Source organism: Dasypus novemcinctus, chromosome 5 (genome assembly GCF_030445035.2).
Source record: "Dasypus novemcinctus isolate mDasNov1 chromosome 5, mDasNov1.1.hap2, whole genome shotgun sequence".
NCBI lineage: Eukaryota > Metazoa > Chordata > Mammalia > Cingulata > Dasypodidae > Dasypus > Dasypus novemcinctus.
Window position 1 is genome coordinate 78,318,613 of NC_080677.1, and position 20,700 is coordinate 78,339,312.

The window sequence follows — 20,700 nt, forward strand, 5'->3', positions numbered from 1 at the left end:
ACAGGTCTTGGAAACTGCTTTCTACCTATGCTGACAATTGGAGGTGATCAGCTGAATTATGAGTATCAGAACTTCAGGGAACAGAGATTGGGGCTGAAATGAAAGTTTAGGATCTAACTGAAACCATGGGGTGGGTGGGGTGGGAGGTAAGGGTATAGAGAGGGAGAAGAAAAGAGGTCCCAAAACAGATCCTTGGGGTACAATCAGATGTTCTCAGTCTCGTTTTCTGGAAAGCTCTGACAGACATCGTGACCTTCCAGTGTATATAATTTTGAGCCTATCTCCATTGACTTTTCCATAATTTTTGGCAGTGAGGTTCACTTCTGTTGAACTTCCTAACTGAACCTGTGCTGACCATCAAGGTGACTTTCCTGATAATGAATCTATAACATGACCTTCCTAATATTTTTTCTGTCAAAGTTAAGCATTCTATGACTGCATATAGGAATGCCATTGGCATAAAGGAAAAGAGATCATAATTTTATGGTGCACATAATGGCCCTCATAGAGACCAGGCAGTACCAACATTAAAAGATAGTCATAGCTTCCCAGAAGAAAATGGTGCTCCATGTCAGGGAGACAAATGGTTCATTTAGAAAACCTACAGGTATAAATAAACATCCAAATTCCAAGAAAAGTAATTCCTGGCTCACCCCAGAATTTAAAACAAAATTCGGTGCCTTAAGCAATCTTTTAGTCCTGTCCTCCTCACTTTCCTGGAATGTCTCTGTGTCTACTAATTTAATTTGGTTGGGTGGAAATAGGGACTTAAATCCAAAAGATGTTCTCTGTGAAGGCTGTTAGTACTCTGAAATTCTATTCTTTCCTATGGAACAGTTCTATGAATTCTAAGGATTGGGATTCAATTTGCTGGAAGATGAGTGGTTCAATTTTCTTCAGGTTCAGAGTGAAAATAAGTTGCTGATTGTTCCTGACATTTAAATCTGTGGCTTTACAAATGAATTTCTTCTACTTTCTCATTCTTTGATAAGAATGATGGGCTTCGTAGAGTTAGGTAACATATTCTTCTTCATAGATTTGTGGGAAGAGGAAGTTTTAAATACTTAGATTAAACAGACTTGTCTTTCAATTTAAAAAGGATTAGCAATAGATTTCTGCTCTGCCTAATAGTAAAAGTGTTACCCAATGTTTCTCTAATCTCAGAAACATTTCCCCCTCTTTTTCTATTTCCCAATATGAAAGCATATCATAGGAATCTGACAAATATCATGATTCAGCATATGAATTGCCCACCTAAAAAATATTCTGCCAATGAACAGTAGGAGATGATATTTTGAGGGAAATGCTTGTTATCCACAAAGACCTCACACACCCCTGTGATCACCCTGAATTTATTGAACCCTCTTTGAACCTATTTATCACATGCCTAGGCTTCACAGAAAACTTACCTATTACTAGCGTTCACAGATCATTGAATGTTAGAGGTGGAAGGGGACTGAACTATCACCCAGTCTCATCACCCCCCATTCTAAAAATGATAAAATAGGACCAGATGTCAAGCTTCTTGTCCAGTATTCTTCCCAGTCCACCCTAATGCAGCCAGATAGAATAAAGAATTCCAAATCTATAAGAACAATGTGCATTTCGAAGAAGGTTTGTCATTATTTTTATTGTTAGAGTTCATTGTGAAAATCTACAATGGATTTTCTTTAAAAATATTTTTTTTTTCCTGCTTATAATAAAAGGATTTTGTTTTGCTAATGAAATGCATGAAATGAGAGAAATGACATGGATCTTATAGAAAATATTAAAAGTGAATTTGCTGGAATGAAGTACATAATTTACTTACTTCAGTTTTCCTTCGGCTATGAACATCCTTAGAAAATTCACCACTATCTATTTTATGGGTATAGTATATATTTTTTTAAATTACAAAAACATAAAACAGTAAATCTAAGAACAGGTACTTGCTGACCAATAAAACAAGGGCCAAACCATAAAGATAAAAGAGAAAGAATTGCTTTGAACCATGGTTTTGTTTCTTGCTTTAACAAGCTCCTTGGTAGTTTGAAGCTTGTTATTTTTAATCTCAATTTATCTTTTTTATTTTTTAGGCAGCTGTTTTTTGTCTCAGGACAAAGGATTATACAGTAAGTCCATCTGAGCCGTAGAAAGTATACTTCCAAAAGTGTAATTGGGTTTTTAACCTTGATTTTAAAATTACTGACCTGAAAATCTACCAAAGCATCCATTCAGTAGGCACGGAGAAGTCAGAACGAAATGTCCCTGGAGTCTGGGACCCCAACATTCTGCAATGACTCACATGGTGCTTTCAGGATGCAGGAAAGAGGAGGAAGATTAACCAGAAAATTGAGCTCCTTTGCACAACAGGAGAATTATGAATGGTTGCTGGTGACATCATACCGATAACAATAAATAAATTGTGATATTTTTTCAAGAGCAGTCTAATGGTAGGACTCATTCTTCTTTTCAGATCATGGTGAAATCACTCAGCCTTTAGTCAGGTACTCTGGTGAAACAAGTTAATCACCTGGAAACTCACTGACAATCAGTTATTGTCAAATACTCATTTGAGATACATGCCATTTGTCCCCAACCCTGAGGACATCATATTATCTATCCATAATTTATTGCCTCTGAAGGGGTCAGGGTCTAGGGCTCAGCCCCAGAAGAAGCAATCTGACATTCCATGAGCCAGAATTGTCTATTCACCAGCATTTCTGCATAGAGATATTAAAATAAACTTAACAATTTTTTCCTGAGTATAAAAAATGTATAGGTATATTGAAAGAAGTTCTTTGAAGTTGGAAAAAGGAAAAAAAAAATCTCTTGTAATTTCCTGGCCTAAAGATAATGTGTGTCTACAGCCAGGCACAGATCACACTGATTGTGCCGATGCTTGTAAGATGAGGCCAGTTCAGGGACGGGTGAATCCATCAAAGTAAATGGAACCCAAAGGGCCATTTGCAGCTGGGCAGTCTGCTGATTTCTATAAACACCAGAACTCCGTGAACCATCCATTCAAACCTCAATAACCAGAAGATTGAACTTTTGACCATATTTATAATAAATTTTATCATAAAAATGGCATGACTATTTATTTGTAAGCAATTTACATGATCATTTTCATAAACTGAAAGATTAACTTTTTATAAAATATTCAGAAAAATCTTATTCTCTTTGTGAATGTGGGATATTTTTAGAAAAACAGCAAGAAAAGTTCACCCTATGAGGCTGAGAATAATACCACCTTCAACTATGTCATTCTTTTTTCCTTAGGAGGTAACACGTTTTCAACGTGAAAATGACAAACTCCATTTATAGCTCATTCTTTCTTATTACTTCTCACTGAGGAAGGTAAAAGAATTCTTATTACACTAGGGAATTCTAAAATGTGATCTCTTCTTTGTTAACAGGTACAAAGACAAATATTATTTGGGTTAAAAATAGCCCCTTTAAAATCTTACAACTGCACATAATATTCTGCCCTCCTACCATGGTGAATTCTACTACACGCTGCTTGAAGAAATATTTTCTTGTTTCAAATATACTTGACATTTAATTGCAGTGAGTGAGCTCTTGTTTCTGTCATCTAAAACAGAGATTAAAGAAGGAAATAATAAGCTTCCAGATTCACACCTTATTTTATTAGTGGGAAACCTCCTGTTAACCTTTCTATTGTAGACAGTTTTCCCCAGAGCAATTACATCATGTTAAGGAAGGAGAGAAAGGAAGCAAGAGGGGTACGTTAGGGGGTAGTTTTGTAATAAAAGGAAAAAGTTATCAACAAAAGAAGAGTGAGGGAGAGAGAAAGAGGAAAAAGATAAATCAAAAGGAAGTATGTGAGAGAAAAGGTAGTTAAAAATGCACATAAGATGAGAACACTGGACCATTAAACTCTAAAAATCTAATTATAATTCCACAACTCCCAAACAGAATTATTTTAGACATACCCTGATGAGGGTATGTCATCAGAGAAATAATTTATTTTGCCTGGCTTTTCTTACCTATTCCCAGTCTCCTGGAGTTACCAGCTCTTGAAAAATTGTGAGGTTTATGCTACCTGTTACATCAGTTAATCTGATTAGGCTGCATGTCTTATAAATGATCATGATTACAAAAGTTCCTTTGAAAAGTGTCAGCGGTGGCACTTGCCCTGGTAGGCATGGTTAGAGCTGCCCCTTTGCACAGCACTATTTCCCAGGCTACTGCCTAGGGGTCTAGTGGATTTTGAGCAAAGTGGATATACTTTTTCTCCAATTTCTTTCTCAGTGACATTGTTCATCAGTCTTACTTCTTTCTTATTACCTGAAGATTCCACTTACATTCTGGTTTTCACACTTTGCTGCTAAATGGTAGAGTCCTCTCTGGTTTTTGTTACTTATGAGAAGCTCCTTGATACTAACCAACTACAAAGTGCCTTGACAGCTTACTTGACTTCTTTTCTCGTGTGGGCTAAGGCATGAATCACTGAATAAAGCTTTAGTTATAACATGCCCTTCTTATTTCAGCAATTTAATGTTTTTTCCTGAATTTTTTTTCTCAAAAGAAATGGACTTTGATAATTCAAGCCACCAATCGTTTTTGCCCTATTTCAGAGCACTTGCTTCCGTAAATGAGCATTTTCAAGGGAATACCAGATGCATCAGTCTTTGATCTCTACTTCCCTTTCCTGTAATATACTCTCTTACATATAGAAATGGAAATGTTCTAGCCCTTTCTTAATTCAAGCAATCCTATGCAATGCCAGCCATGGTTTTAGCTTCCCTGTAAATTCTGAAGCTTTCTGTATCGTAAGCCAACGGCTGACGGTGTTCACAGGACCTGAGATGACTCTGTCTGTGTCTTTCTTTCTGGTGTCTCATGTCCCAGTCTGCCTCAAGACTCACTCAACTAAGATGCACCTTCTGAGGAGCCACTCCTGTTCCTCCCTGTTCTCTACAGGAGACAGCAGCCTTTGTATTGGTATTGTTCTGTCACAGTGCTGGAGGGAAAACATCTGCTGGCATCTGGTTGCCATTTTTCATCCTGTTTTTACAGTCCCTTGTTTCCCATTAGAACATCAGAGTCTACTGAAGTTATGGCACATGTACACGTACCTCTGAGTGCCTTCTGTGATCCTCAGCAAATAAGTAATAAAGAGATAATCTGTTTAAGCAAAACAAAGATTCCTCTTTGACTTTGTAATTGCTTGGGGGGTAAAGATACTTCTTAAGGAAGCAATTGTTTTTAAGAATCATTTTTTCGTTCCTTTAACTCTCTCTTTCTCCGCCTGAACTCTTTGTGACTTCAATTTATGAATCAGAGATATCTATTTCTTTTTTTTTTTTTCACATTACTTTTCTTAATACTGTTGAAATTTTTATTGAGGTAAAATTTACTCACAGTGAAACAGACCTCAAGCGACAGATTTTTCCAGTTCTGACAAATACACACATCTATGTGATCCACAACTTCTCAATATATATAACATGTCCATCACACCAGAAAGTTCACTCATGCCTCTTCTCTGTCAGTCTCCCACCCCTGAAACAACCACTGATCTGATTTCTATCACTGTAGGTAACTTTGCCCATTCTAGATTTCATATAAGTAGAATCATACAATATGAAATTTTTCAGTCTAGCTTCTTTCATCCAACATAGTATTTTAAATATTCATCCCTATTATTGTAACTAAAAGGAATTCATTGTTTTTCATTGCTGAGTAGCATTTTGTTATATAGACATTATCACAGTTTTTTTATCCATTCTCCTGGGCTGTTTCCAGCACTTGGTAATTAGGTATTTCTCATTATGGATTGAATTGTGTCCCTCAAAAAGATATGCTGAAGTCCTAATATCCTCTCTCCTGATGTGATCCTATTTGGAAATAGGATCTTTGTGGATATTATCAGCTTAAATGAGGCCAAACTGGATTAGAGTAGGCCCTAATCCAAAATGACTGATGTCCTTATTAGGAGGGGAAATCTGGATAGACAGACTGACAGAGACAAGATAGCCATGTGATGGAGGCAGAGAGTGAATTATGCAACACAAACCCAAGAATGCCATGGATTGCTGGCAAGCCCCTGTCAGAACACTACAGACTTCAAAAGAAGCATGGGGCAGCAGGTGTGGTTCAGTGGTTGGGCACCTGCTTCCATGTTTGAGGTCCCAGGTTCAATAATCCCTGGTACCTCCTAAAGAAAAAAAGAAAAGAAAATGATGATGAGGAAGCTTCTTGCTTCTAGAACAGTAAGGCAATAAATTTCTGCTGTTTTAAGGTACCCAGTTTGTGGTACTTGGTTAAGGTAGCCCTAAACAACTAAGACGTTTGTTTTTAAAAGGAAAAAAAATCAAGATTTCTCTCCATTCATTCTGATATACTGGTAGTTTTCAAATTATATGAAAATATTTTAACTCATTAAAATGAACTATGGTATTGGTTCTTCTGAGGGCTACAGAGACCCACAGGTTCTGTGGTCATGGCAGATGGAGTTCAGTGCCATCTCAGTTGGCCCTACTTTGGAGTTTGTATTTCTGTGTGATGGAGTTGGACTCAGATGTGATCTTTGTCCACAAGTCTCTCCTGTTACTTTTACCAGAACTGTAGTTAGTGCTGGGGTTTAATGTATACCCAGGGGACCTGAATCTCTGGACTGACCATGTGATAGCCAGGTCCTGAGACTCAACAGACTTGCAACTCCTACACTCTGGTTTATTGGACTTACCCCACTCAGCTAACATGGAGGTGAAGAAGGTCAACCACCACACCAGGGAGCCAAGAGTGCCTACAACTGAAAGCAGGAGAATTGCATCCAGCATCCCGTGGAATCTAAGCCCCCTCTTGATATAGATGTGGAGTGGACACAACCATTCTAAGGTCCACAGATGGAGGAATAGAATGGATTTACTGATACTCTATTCATGAACTATTGTGATTAGCAATCGAAGAAAATGTGGCATTGGTGTGAGAAAGTGGCCATGGTGGCTGCTGGGGGTAGGGAGTGGGAGGAAGAGATGTGATGTGGGGGTGTTTTCGGGGGTTGGAGTTGTCCTGGGTGGTGCTGCGGGACAGTTACCAGACATTGTATGTCCTCCCATGGCCCACTGGGTGGACTGGGGGAGAGTGTGGGCTATGATGTGGACCACTGACCATGAGGTGCAGCGGTGCTCAGAGATGTATTCACCAAGTGCAATGAATGTCTCATGATGATGGAGGAGGTTGTTGTTAGGGGTGGAGGATTGGGGTGAGGGGGATAGAGGTCTATGGGGACCTCATATTTTTTGAATGTAACATTAAAAAAATAAAGACAAAAATTAAAAAAAAAAGAACTATGAAGGCACAGTTGAGGTACATGTAGTAACTGCTTACATGAAATGTTAAAATGATAAAACACTTGTGGCCCCTTACATTCCTTCTAAATTTAGTTATATGGGTGTTTTCTTTCCATCTCTTTTTGTTTGGGTGGCTGGGCTGACTCTGTATGACTAAGGCACTGTGATCCCCTCTAAACAGTAGAGCAACCGTATTGAACGTGCTTGCTAATGGGCAGTTGCGGCAATGTTGATAAATTGGTGTTGTTTGGTCTATGCCCTCTCACCTCTTGCGGCTAGTGGCACACCAGAACTGAAGGAGTTACTCCTGTGGTCCAGAAGTGTAGCTGCACGTGGTCCAGCATCACGATGTTAACATGGAGAATTATTACTCTCATTAGTCTGAGCTGCCACCACATTCCCCTGAAGGGGTTTTATGTCATGTGTAACTTCATTTCTTATCTCCAACTCAAGCAGGGCATCAGAAGCAGCTGGTAGAGTGGGGAGATTAAAGGACTATTTCCCTAGCAGAGCCAAAGAGAGATCTGGGGGACAAAGACCAGAAGGAATCTATGCTTTCCACATATGGGAGACAGAAGGACCATAGTTACATGGTAGCAGATTGGAACACAGCATCTCAAAGATGCCCATAGAAGAACACTTCTGTGCCCACAAGCAGGTTCAAAACAGAGCCATTGCCTGAAGGAGTGGTTGGGACCAAGGCTGTCTGTATGGACCAGTGACCAAGGACCAGACGAGAGGGTGGAGAACTCAGTGGCTACCTGCAGGAACAGATGACTGGGAGACCAGAGGTGTATCCCACCCTATTTCCTGCTTTTGTATTACTAAACCTAGCCACAACATCAAAATATGAGAGAGGGCAAGTTAGAATTGACTGAAATTAAGTTTCTACCAATCTGGTGGAAGGGGGACAAGAAAAAGAAATTAAATTGGGGCATGAAGGGATAAAGAGAGTTTGGCTTCTTTGATATTCAAGTCTGAGCAGAATTCACAACTGCTCTACTTATGTAAGCATAAACAATTTCTGGAAGGATATGGAAATAGTCATTGCCTCTGGAGAAAGGGAATATGGATCTAGTGTGGGAAGAGCCTTACTTTTTATTGTTTATATGTTTGTTTTGCTTGGATTTTCACCAAGTCTAGTTATTAATTTTTCAATCAAATCAAGTACTCAAACTAAGTGGATAGACAGTACATCCAATATCAAACTGGTGTATAAATTTTCTCAGTACTATTCCAGTTGCTGTCAAACACCTGGAATAATAATGTAGCTGTTATGTTCATTCATACAATAGTAATATAATTTTTATGACCTGTGCTTTATGTACAATCATTGTACATGAGATTAAAAAAAATTGGATACCAGAGAATGACATGAAATGCAATTTTTAAAAAAGTTGATTTCATTAAGTAGAGTTTATGGAAGCAAATAAGTTGTGAGTGAACTTTAACTTTTAAACTGATCTAACTCTCCAACATTGCAGACATAACTTTAGTTTCTTAATTTGTCCTTTTGCTTGTCCTTAAAAATTAGAAATTAAATAAAAATGAAAAATTAAATAATGCATATGAAGCTTTTGGAACCCCATGAGAGAAACATGCTCATGTAAATAGCACATTTTTCTCCAGAGGCAAATTATTTGGTGATTATTTGGCCACGGCATTTGGACACAGGCAGCACACCCAGGCGCTTTGCTATGTGGTGGAGAGTGGCGGTGGACAGAGTCGGGGGAGCTGCCAGCAATGTTTCTCCTCGCACATTGCCATAAAGTTCCCTGGGGGGTTACAATTCTCCTGTGGGGTGAAGAAAATCAAAGAAGATATAAGGAATGACGCTTCGGTGACAAAATGTGTGCTGAGAAAACAGAGGCTTTGATAGAATGAAAAACCGGCCCAGGTTCCAAAACAAGTGGAGCTATGTAACTTCAGTGAAACTATTTCACTGGGATACCTGATTTTACCGGGTATTGGTTTCTTTTTATTTATTTATTTTTATTTCTCTCCTCTTCCTCCTTCCCCCCCTCCCCAGTTGTCTGCTCTCTGTGTCCATTCACTGTGTGTTCTTCTGAGTCCACTTGCATTCTTGTCAGCAACACTGGGAATCTGTGTCTCTTTTTATTGTGTCATCTTGCTGTGTCAGCTCTCTGTGTATGCAGCGCTACTCCCGGGCAAGCTGCACTTCTTTCACATGGGGCGGCTCTCCTTGTGGGCGGCACTCCTTGTGTGTGGGGCACCCCTAAGTGGGGGATACCCCCACATGGCACGGCACTCCTTGCGCACATCAGCCCTGCACGTGGGCCAGCTCACCACACAGGTCAGGAGGCCCTGGGTTTGAACCCTGGACCTCCCATGTGGTAGGCGGATACTTTATCAGTTGAACCACATCCACTTCCCACTGGGTATTGGTTTCTGACTTAAGGAATTTATATCTATTTTTAAGGGGTCCAAGATCCTCTTTTTCTCTATGATTCCGCCATAAAATCTTTCTCATTTATATATTAATATAAATATATTTTAATATTTATTAATTAAAATGAACATAAAACATTGTATATTCTATAAAACACATATATTTAACTTGGTGCTTATTTTTCATATAAATACAATGAAGGAAGACTTGGGAGACTCAAAGAAATTAGCTGAAGACTATTTTAATATTCTGATTTTGGGGTATATCTGGGCTTTGAGAAGACAAGTGGCTGAAAGTGCAAACACCCCACAGGAGGGAGGCAGTGGGCGAGGGAGAGAGGGAGAGAAGGAGTAAAGGATGTAGGGGGGAGGGGGGAAGAATGGAAGGGAGGAAGGGAAGGAGAAACAGAAGAGCCAGAGAGAAGGGGAAGGAGGGAGCAAGCATGTTCTGAGTACCTAAAATACACCAGGCAGAGTGCTAGACCTTTTCACGCAAATTAACTCAGCAACCTTAAAATAATGCTGAAAGGACAGTAATCGTCTCAGCTTTACTGATGAAGTGAGGTAGCTTTTTGCTTCTCTCAAGGTACGCAGCTGGCAAGTAGCTCATTCAAAAGTCAAATACCGAATGGCTTGACCTCAGAGCTTCTGTCACCTTTTGTTAAATAAAGTCACTTCCCAAATAATGGGAGTTTCTTGTGTGTGTGTGTGTGTTAAATCTTAAAAACTTACAGAAGATGAGTGAAGGAGCTTGTGGGTAATAAGGGATAAATTAAAACTACTCTGGGGTATATTTGATATAAGATGGGAATACTTGACTTTTTTAAGTTAAAAGAAAGGTTTGAAAGAAGTAGGAAAAACCATAGCTTAAGTGAAAGAGACATAAAATCCATAACTTTGGTCAAGAAAGCATATTTCAGATGAGCCATAAAAATGGGTGAAGTAAAATCAATCACATTTTATTGATTTAAAAAAAACAAGAGAATTTGAACCACTTAAAAGTCACATTTTATATTTGTCAAGAAAATTCACTGAAGAAAATAAATTAGCTTGACAGAAATGAACTTGCCTTGAAAGACACAGATTATTTGGTAGCATCTATATAAATGGAATATAAAAAACCAAATGTTAGGAGAAGGAGGTAATTTTTTATGGATAAAAGATGTGCTTAGAAAGGTTTTTTTTTTGCCTTTTCTTATTAAGGATTTTCAATTTATTTAAAGAAATTTATATTTAGGATATATCCATAGAAAAGCAATGTTCCATTGATAAATTGTTTCTTTAAATGGTACATAAATTACAAGACTTTGTGACTCTGTCTAGTCTGATCATAGTTTTTTCTATATTCCAAACTATATTTCTTTCTAGAAAAGATATAAAAGTTCCTTTGTTCCTTTGTCTAGAATTGAAACACCAATAATCTATATATTTATAGTCATCTTCAACATTCTGGTCAAGGGCCATTTTCATCTCTCCTTTTTGGGAACTCCTGTGGCATGTTATTTGTACCCCTATTTCACTCTGAAGGATTTCTATCCTGGATTACAATTTTTATAAACATGTGTTTTGAGGTTTCCTCTACTAAAATATAAGCTATCTGAGAGAAGGAATCATTTACCTTTTAATTTATTAAATAATAATTATTAATATTTGTTGAGCAAGTAAAAATAAACAAAACCAGAGATGAATATCATATGTGGGCATTCAAGGACAAAATTGTCATTTTCTTTTTAGTTCTAAGTATTGGTTGGATTTGAAAGTTTACATTGGCCTTTCTAATCTATTTTGGATTAGATCTTAACTGTCTATGCAAAAAAAGTTTAGTATCACAGAAAATCCATTCTTAGATAGTTCCCCAAATTATGCTGACTGACTGTAGTTTTGGGTCAATACCTGGTAAAAATATAACAAATTGCTAATGATTTCATGCATCCATTTATATATTCAACAAGTATTTAGTGGATGAGTTTTGGTTCATTATTTCTTTGCTCTCAAAATTCCCATAAAGTTAGATCTAATCAGTCTTCCAAGGGAAGACTGCAGTATAAATAATGAGATGCCCCCAAGAACTTAGAAATTATTTGGAAATATGACTCAAATCATCTGTCATTTCAGTGAAATCATTTCCTCTTTCACTTGGCATAAATGTAATTATTAGACACTTTAAAGTAAAATGTATTCTTTTATATAGAACTTGTAAAACTGAAGAAAACATCTAAAACTGAAGAAAACAACACCAATGGTTTTGAGGGACAGCTAGATTCAATTCTTAAAGAAGTTTAAAAAAAAAAGGCATTATGCAGTTGACATGACATCCAGTTTCATAGTTTAACAATTTTCACTGATACCTTGGTGCCAAAGAGCAACTTAATTTGAAATAACTGCTCCTAAGGGAGCAATCAGCACCATTTCATTAAACAAACCAAAGTGAGGCACATTTCTGTAACTTACCATAAATTTGGATTCAATTCTGGTTGCTGGTTGGAGTCAAAGTCATCTCGTAGAATAACACTGTTACTGTGTATCTCAGCTAAAAGAAAAATATTCAGAAAAAATTACACTACAACAATAGATTTTGCTAAACAACAGTGTTAACATGCTGCATTCACTGAGAATAACAGTTTTTTAATTAAAAGTAAATTTTAATTGAGTATATTTGCTTTGTTCCTAAACAAGGGACAAGGATAAAGTCTCTCCTCTTTGGACACCTGGCAGTCTGGGTGGCAGAGCACCCAAGGAGAACCCACCAAACTGTCATCAGCAGGAGTGGCGGGAGGCTGAGGTCAGTACTAATCTACAGGGAGAGGCCACATAGGATTTGTCTTTCATGTCCCCACACACACTTGTCAACAGCTTCCAAGAAAAAGTCCAGAACAGATCCAAAGTCTAATTCATTTTAAAGCATGGAAGGAGAAGAACGTTCTGGCTATTTACTTTTAGCTAAAGTTGCTGGTATTTATGGATCCATTTTTTCTCCCCCCCACCCCCAACTTTATTCTCTTGTTCCCTAAATTCACTCATTTTTAAATTTAACGTGTTTTAAATTGTTAGGAAAAATTTTCTCTGAACTACAAAAGAGAAATTATCCATCTAAATAAGTAAAATCCCCAGAAAGAGTCATGTTAGAAGTTAGGAGGAACATCAGGAATCAGCCATGGCTTTAAATATATTATTTCTACACTTTAAATTACATTAAATACCCATTTTTAAGCTCTAGAAGAACTCGGGACATGCCAAAAGCAAAGAACTGCTTCACAAACTGTAGAGCACATGATATGGTGGGCAAGTAAAAATAATTTCATGGCCAGCTATAATATGAGTGAGGCCATTTTTAAGGTTCTGTGAAAAATGATAATTATTTCTATTCAAGTTGTGAAAAACCAGTCTACTACTTTAAAAATCCTCTCATCTGAGTCTTGGTTTGCTGAGGAAGTTTGTTTCAACTAACCAAGATTTTCTGTGCCTTTACAATTTTGTTTGAATTAGTTAACACCTGCCTTCTAGAAAAATTAAAACTTAAATCATCTGATTAACAAAGAAGTAACAAAAATTTTGCTGTCCCCGAAGGGGATTTATTTTATTTTATTTTATTTTTTGGCTCACTAAAAAATAATTCTCTGAAGTTATCAGGTGGGCACGAAGAAAATCGTGCCCCAAATCTCAAGAAACATAATTTCAAGTTCTCTTTGGTGACATTGCCACCTATTGTCATCCTGGGTGCCTTCCTTTGTAATAGGTATGTCAGCAGGTAAGCACATAATGAAGTCACCGGGAAACAGTGAATCAGCGTGTACTGAGAGGAATGGCTGCTCAGACTGGAAGCCTTAGGCAGCAGAACACGTAGAATATGGATTTACACTGAGAGAACGCTGTGATTTATTCTGCACACTGGAGTGATTTAATGATGCCTCTCAGCGATTAGATACAGCGCCTGAAATGCCTACAGGGTGCAGCTCTCTCAGATGCCTAACCCTGACCGAGACACCGGCTGGGCCACTGCGGGTCACCAGCCTGTCTCAGCTGCCAGAAGGCATGCTTCTAAGCGCTTACGTTAGTCTGCCAAATAAGAAGAGCCTCAAGCTGTAGCATTACATAAAAGTAGAGCTTCTCAAGGCAGGTTTTCCAAAGAGAAAAATAAATTAATTGGGTTTACAGGTTGAAAGGAAAAGCCCAAGAGACAAATGACTGACCTATCTGGAAGTCCCACAGTGAGAGGCATCTGAAAAGGCTGGAACCAACTAGGATGAGTTCTTTTCATTCCTATTAAATAGTGTAGTGTAGCAAGCTGCTTTTAAAATAAGTCTTCACTGACATAAATGAGAAATTTAACTCCTAAAGTATATTTGTTTACTAGAGAGAATGCTTGACAAAGGCAACTGGGTACGTCTCAGGGGTTATTGGTCATGTCTTTATTTATTTCCAAACACTTATATACAATTGACTACATACTTTACAAAGTTATTTAAACCTATATAACCCTATGGGATAGGTAATATTATTACTTTCATTTTACAGATGAGGAAACTGAGGCAAAGAGAGTTAAGTAACTTGCTCAATGTCACACTGCTAGTAAGTGGTAGAGGGAAGATAAATCCAGGCAGTTTGGCCCCAGAATCCATACTCTTAGCCACTACACAACCCTGCCTCAAGAGCTGTGGGCTACTGGGTACATGGCACTACAAAAAGATCATGGGAAAAATGAGAGATGGTTATTTACATAATGTGATTAAAAACATATAGTAATTTAGACAGCTTTTGAAGAAAAGACTACAACATCTTTCTTCACCCAATACTAACTTGAGCAGAAATCTCAAATATGAAATACCAATTCCTCTACACATGCCTCTCTTCACCCACTGCTTCCATGCCCAACTATTTATGGTGGTTAGGGGCTTGAGGAAAAGCCAGCGTCAGAACATTCTTCCCAAAGTCGCAGTCTGCTCCACACTCAACAGGAAACAAGGGCAAGGCCACTAACAGGTGTGAAACTCCCTGTACTAGCCTCCACAGGCCAGCATGACCACCACCTGTGGAAGGTCTGTATTCAAGGCTTATCTGGACCTGAGTCTATTTTCAGTGAATAGTCAACGAATCAGGGAGATCAGAGTTTCCTCACCTCTTTTTTTTTTTTCTATCTGGTTGTGTCATCGTCTTTTTGGTGCGTCACTTCGCTGCATGGGGGCCTGCACCTCTCCGCACAGGAGAGGTCTTTTCTTACCAGGAGGTCCCTGGGATCAAACCCAGGAACTCCATATGATAAATGGGAGCGCAATTGCTTGAGCCACAGCTGCTTCCCTTCCTTACCTCTGTAACTTTTTCCCACACAGCCAGAGGAATGAAACAAGTAGATCAAGTACTAAGACTAATGACATCATGGTCTTAAATGCTTACCAAGATGTGGGTGCAAAGTGGCCTCTGTTGGAGCTGGATTGAGACAGAAAAAAAGGGAGAGATGGTTGATTAATAATAATAGTCATCATAAATACTGTTACAACATTTAGGTCACATTGAACAAATCACACTGCTAGAGACTTTTAAGAGGAATAAAAAGAAAATTCTAACAAACATCCTAAAATGATGCCACCTCTCTCTTTAGCTGTTATATTCAAAAGTAATGGATTATGCCTAGAGTGAAAAATAGAAGCCAAGATACAAAGGACAGTTGTTATTTATTATACAGGCTTAGTCAAATATTCCTTGGAACACACAACATATATGTGATGTGATAATTTATGGATATGCCAAAACCCTTTCTGAGTACCCATTATATGTCAGGAACTATGCTGGGTGTTAGATAAATAAGACAAACATACCATTTTTGTCCTCAAAGAGTTCATGGTCTGGTGGATGGTTACAATGTATGTAACAAGTGCTTGATGGAGCTCAGATGGTGCTGGGGTCAGGGTGAGGAGACATGGGAGGATACTACCTCTTGGCTGACGAGAGGGTGAGGGATATCAGGAGAGGCTTCCCAAAGAGGATTTCTCCACTGAGTTTTTTTTCTTTATTAGGGAAGTTGTGGACTTACAAAGCAATCACATATAAAATACAGGATTTCCACATACCACCCTATTACTAACAACCTGCGTTGGTGTGGAACATTTGTTAAAACTGATGGCAGCACATTTTGATAATTGTACTATTAACCATGGTCCATGATTTAACTTAGGGCTCACTGTCTGGGTAGTGCACTCCACTGAGTTTTGTAAGACTAGTAGGAGGCCAGTTTGGGGTGAGGGAGAGGAGAGACGCTCCTCTCTGGAGTAAAAATGGAACAACACAGAGAGTGAGAGAGGATGGTTTTTGGAGAGAACTACAAGTTCAGCAGGACTGGTTAAAAGTTTAATAGGGGAGAGTGGAGAGGGTGATGTTGGAAAGACTGAGAGGACAAGATCATGAGAACAAATACTAGGGAATTTGAATTTCACCCTAAAAGCATGATGATCCTGGAGCATTTGTGAACAAAGGAGTGGTATGTTCAATATGCAACTTAAAACAGGGACTCTGACAACAGTATGAGAATAGGTGATAGTGGTAGGGTGGGAGAAGACAGGAAACAGAGAGACCTCTTGGGAAGCGATTTTAATAAAAGAGGAAAAATGGTCAGAACTAATCCAGGGTGGTGGTGTGGATAGACAGATGTAACAAGACAGAGCCAATAGCGCTGAGGGACCACTGGCTGGGGGGGGTAAAGCAGAAGATGAAGGCCAAGCTGAGCCCCTGGTTTCTGGCCTCACAGACTGGTACTATTAGCAAAGAGGGGGCATGCAGAGGAGGAGCTGAGTAAGGGAGCTTGGATGTGGACGTGTGCAACTGGAGGTGATGGTGAGGGGTCCCAGTGGAGGTGCCTCTGGTACAGCACTGCCAATGTAGCGGGCACCAGCCACCTGTGGTTACTGAGCACCTGGAATGTGGCCAGTGGCCTGAGGAACTGAGTGTTTTATTTTATTTCATGTACATTTAAATTTAAAAACTAATCAAAGTGAAATTTTTCTGTTAAATACAACTTTATTAACTTGGTAGGATTATATTTCATTTTAACTGTTACCACATGGAAGATAATGCTGGATTGCACTACGTCTGTCATGCATTACCTATCATTTCTATTCTTACACATAAACACACCATTGACTTAGTGGTGTCAGGAATTGATTGAGTCAGAATGATACTTTTCTGTGCACTGATGTAATACTGTAATGAGTTTAGTTTATTTGATATTTTGTGCAGACAGCTTGTGTTATAGTGATACCTTTATAAACCATAATTGGTAATTAAATTGAAATAGTTAAGTACAACATAAATAAATTGCCTTTAGAGTTTATATTAAATAAGAATGGATAAATTTTAAAGTTTAAAATGAAGTCATGCTGCTAATGAAGAATTGAGTAAGGATGAAGAAACAGGTATTACAACTGAACAGTAAAGAAGGTAGGCCAGCAACTTCACAACAAATGGTAATTGCAATTTGCTGCAACAAAACAAAAGGAAAAGCCTATTTGTTGTGTAAAAAGGTTTTAGATATAATGAAGTACACAATATTGAGACATTTTCAGAAATTATATAATGAATTTGATAAGAAGTTTCCTCTCAACATTCAAAAAAAGAATTGAATTAATTAGTTGCTTGAAACCAGAATTATATATATGTCTATGAAAAATGCTTATTGGTTGATATTACCAATTTTACCAATTTTTAATTGGATCTGAATTTGTAACTTTGGCCAGCTATTAAACAACCTGGGTTCCTTGCACACAAATTTAAAATTATTTTTAGCTGGAGATATGGCAAAACAAATGATTATTTCATTATGGAATTTTGTTTGAAAATTATGAGGAAAACACTGAAAAAGTTATTTTACAATAAGTGAAAGATCTGTCTATAAAATACAAGACATTTCTAGCAATAGCTAAGATCACTTCAAATTTTGAAAAGTGCAAGTACTTGTTAGATCTACATAAGTAGTTAGATTTAGATAAAAGACACTGCCCAATTAGTACTTTGGGATTTTTTTTTTTCTCAAAGGACTTACAAATTTATGAGGAAATTTGTCAATTCACTACCTAAAATTTAGAACTCATGATAGATATATTTTAATCTTTTATATATGTCAAAGAGGAATTTCAACTAGATATGAAAAAATTAGTTTCTATCATGATACATAGTGCTTTAGCTCTGTGAGATTAAAACTAGATTTAGCATCTTAAAAGACTGAGGTTTATCTTAGTGCTTCACACCAACATTTGATACATACTGAAAACACTTAAGCTCAGTTTTTTGAAGAAGACTCTATAAAAAGTGTCATGGATATAGTTGTCAAAATCTTTCAGTATATACATACAAATGTTTCAAATCATGTTCAGTTTAAGGAACTCTTGAAAGAAATAAAAGATATTGAAAGTAATTATCTTGTGTTTTGTGCCAATGCTTACTGGTTGAGTTTTACAAAGATTCACTGAATTGATTAGATTTTTTTGTTCAATATTTTATTGAAATAAAAGGAATTACCCAATAATCAAAAACATGGCAGAATGACATATTTTCTCACCAATTATCCTGCTTATGAAAGAGCTAATAATGAAGTTCCAAGGAAAGCCAAAGCTAATTTTTAAACTAGCTGGAAAAATAGGAGAATTTATGCTGGAAATAGAAACTTCTCCAAATCACAAATAAATAATGATTTTACACATTTTCCTAACATGAATCAATATGCAAAAGATTTTCATTGTAATTGACAGCATTATCTAAACTGACTGCAAAATCTACAAGCCAAGTCTGAAGAATGCCTTGTTGATATTGATACTTTTGGAGATGTTTCCAATGTAGGCAATATCCCTGGTAAATTCCATGTTACTAATATGATGATGACACAAGAGAAATTGGATTTACTTGACTTGGACAGATTTAGTTTTGAAGCTAATAGTCTTTGGTTTCAAAGTTAAACCAATTCTTCCAAAAAAGATGAGCACGTTTTGTCAATGTTGATGTGGATATTAAAGGAAAATGACTTTCTGATATTCTAGTTAGTTGCTGGAATACTTTTAAGTATGTGAATCTACTCTTCACCTGTAAATTTTATGATATCTTAATTCAGATCAAGTATATCCAATACTTAAGATGTGTTGATCCATAATTTAGATACTTAGTACTAAAAACAAAGAATGTACAATATCTCAGTAATTTTATAGTGAGTATATGATATTGAAATGTTTAATATTTTATATACGTTGGAATAAAATACTCTACTAAAGTAACTTAATCTATTTCTTTTTTCTTAACATGGCTACTAGTATATTTAAAATTACACATTTTGGCTCTCATTATACTTCAGTTAGACCCTGCTGAAGTAGGGCTGGGAGGCAGAATTTTAGTTGGATTAGACTATCTTTATCACACAAGAAATGGTGAAAGTCATGAAAAGAGACCAGTTCATCCAGAGAGAATGTAGGGTGCCAAGAAAGAAGTAAGATGAGGAGGTAAGTATACATTTAATGGGCTGATAGAAGAGAAGCTAACAAAAGTAACTGAGAAAGTGTATCTTCCATTGTGGAAATAAAGCAAAGAGACAATTTCCAGAGAGAAGAAGTGACACAAAGAGAAGTCAAAATAATACTAATAAAATTTATATCTTTTGAGGAATTCTGTTATCAAGGCACTGTGCTAACCAGAGTCTACAGATGAACACCCAGACAACTTGATCTCAGAGGCCACACACTTTACTAAGGATATTACTCCTTCCAGAAGGTTAACAGCAAATAGAAGAAATGAGATTTTGTAGCACCTAATGAACAAAGGAATTTTTGTTGTTGTTGTTGTTTTACTTTGTTTCTTAAGATACTATGGTAATTTACCATGTCCAATATTAGCTATGTGTAAGGTTTTCTCTATATTCATGAAGAAATTGTTAAGAAGTGGAAATAAACACTATCTATAAAATATGGAACTTCAAAAAACTGAGAAATAAATTAGTTAAATGAAGGAAGATGTATGGCAATTATCAAATAGATATATTTACTAGTCAGTGCAATGTTTAGAGTAGTAAAATAAGACATCTGAAGAGACATCAAAAAGTTACTTATTTTATTTTAAATGACTCTGGTGACTAAGACTTATATCTAAACAAGAGAATAAGTTATAAGATGCTTTATTCTATTTTAATCTCCAAAAGTCTGTTCACATTAATCTCTACCTTTTCTAAATTAATTTGACAAATGATATTTTTTGCTGCACCACCCACCTCATAATCATTAGCTGGGCTTTTTTAAAAAAGACTGGCTAAATCAGAACCACTGTACTTGGAGGCCTAGAATTTATATTTTTAAAAACCTGCCCTGCTGATTCTGATGAAATGCCAGGTTTAAAGACTACTGGTCTTAATCATATAATCCAGGCCTTATTTTTACAGCACAATGAATTGTTCTGTTTGTGTTAGGTAGCTATATCTTTTTTCCCATGTAGAAGTAAGTTTCTCAAAGGCAGAAAATATGCCTATCTAAGATTCCAGCCAAAGCTGGTAGTAGATGCTCAATAAATACTAAAATGAATTAAAAGCTATTATCATAGTTAAAATACAGTTTATGATATTTTTTAAAATGATGAATTAAAGATTCAAACCTCAGAAAAATACCAAACTATATTTATAACATTGACAAAAAGTCCTTTAGTAAAGTGGTCTCTGTAGTTTAAATACAAAGTAAATGTCCACCTGAATTTAATTCAACCCAACCAATTTAAATCATGTTTTAAATCACTACTTAGGAAGGCTCAAATTCAATATTTTTTTAACAAAATTATCCAGTCTGAGATAACTAAACTTTACTTCCTAAAAAAAAGAAGAGCACACTTCATGCACATATTGAAAGAAAAGTACAGATTTCCTTGAAAAATAGTCACACGTGAATGGTGTAAAAATGGTTCAAAGTCTAATAAAGTATTGGGCCTGGGAAGCTTATTTTAATCATCTCTGAGTAAATGACCATATCAATCTAGTTTT

At 36.9% G+C, this 20,700-nt stretch overlaps 1 protein-coding gene across 1 annotated transcript in view; it reads right to left on the reverse strand.

Annotated features, from left to right (window-relative positions):
• Window positions 1–20,700, reverse strand: part of RELN (reelin) — a 516,519-nt gene that overhangs the window by 260,323 nt on the left and 235,496 nt on the right. The window contains exons 5-6 of the mRNA XM_058297120.2: window positions 15,102–15,134; window positions 12,162–12,240 (exon numbers count right to left, since the gene is read on the reverse strand). Of these exons, the coding sequence (XP_058153103.1) occupies window positions 12,162–12,240; window positions 15,102–15,134 (112 nt within the window). The remainder of the gene's footprint in view (window positions 1–12,161; window positions 12,241–15,101; window positions 15,135–20,700) is intronic.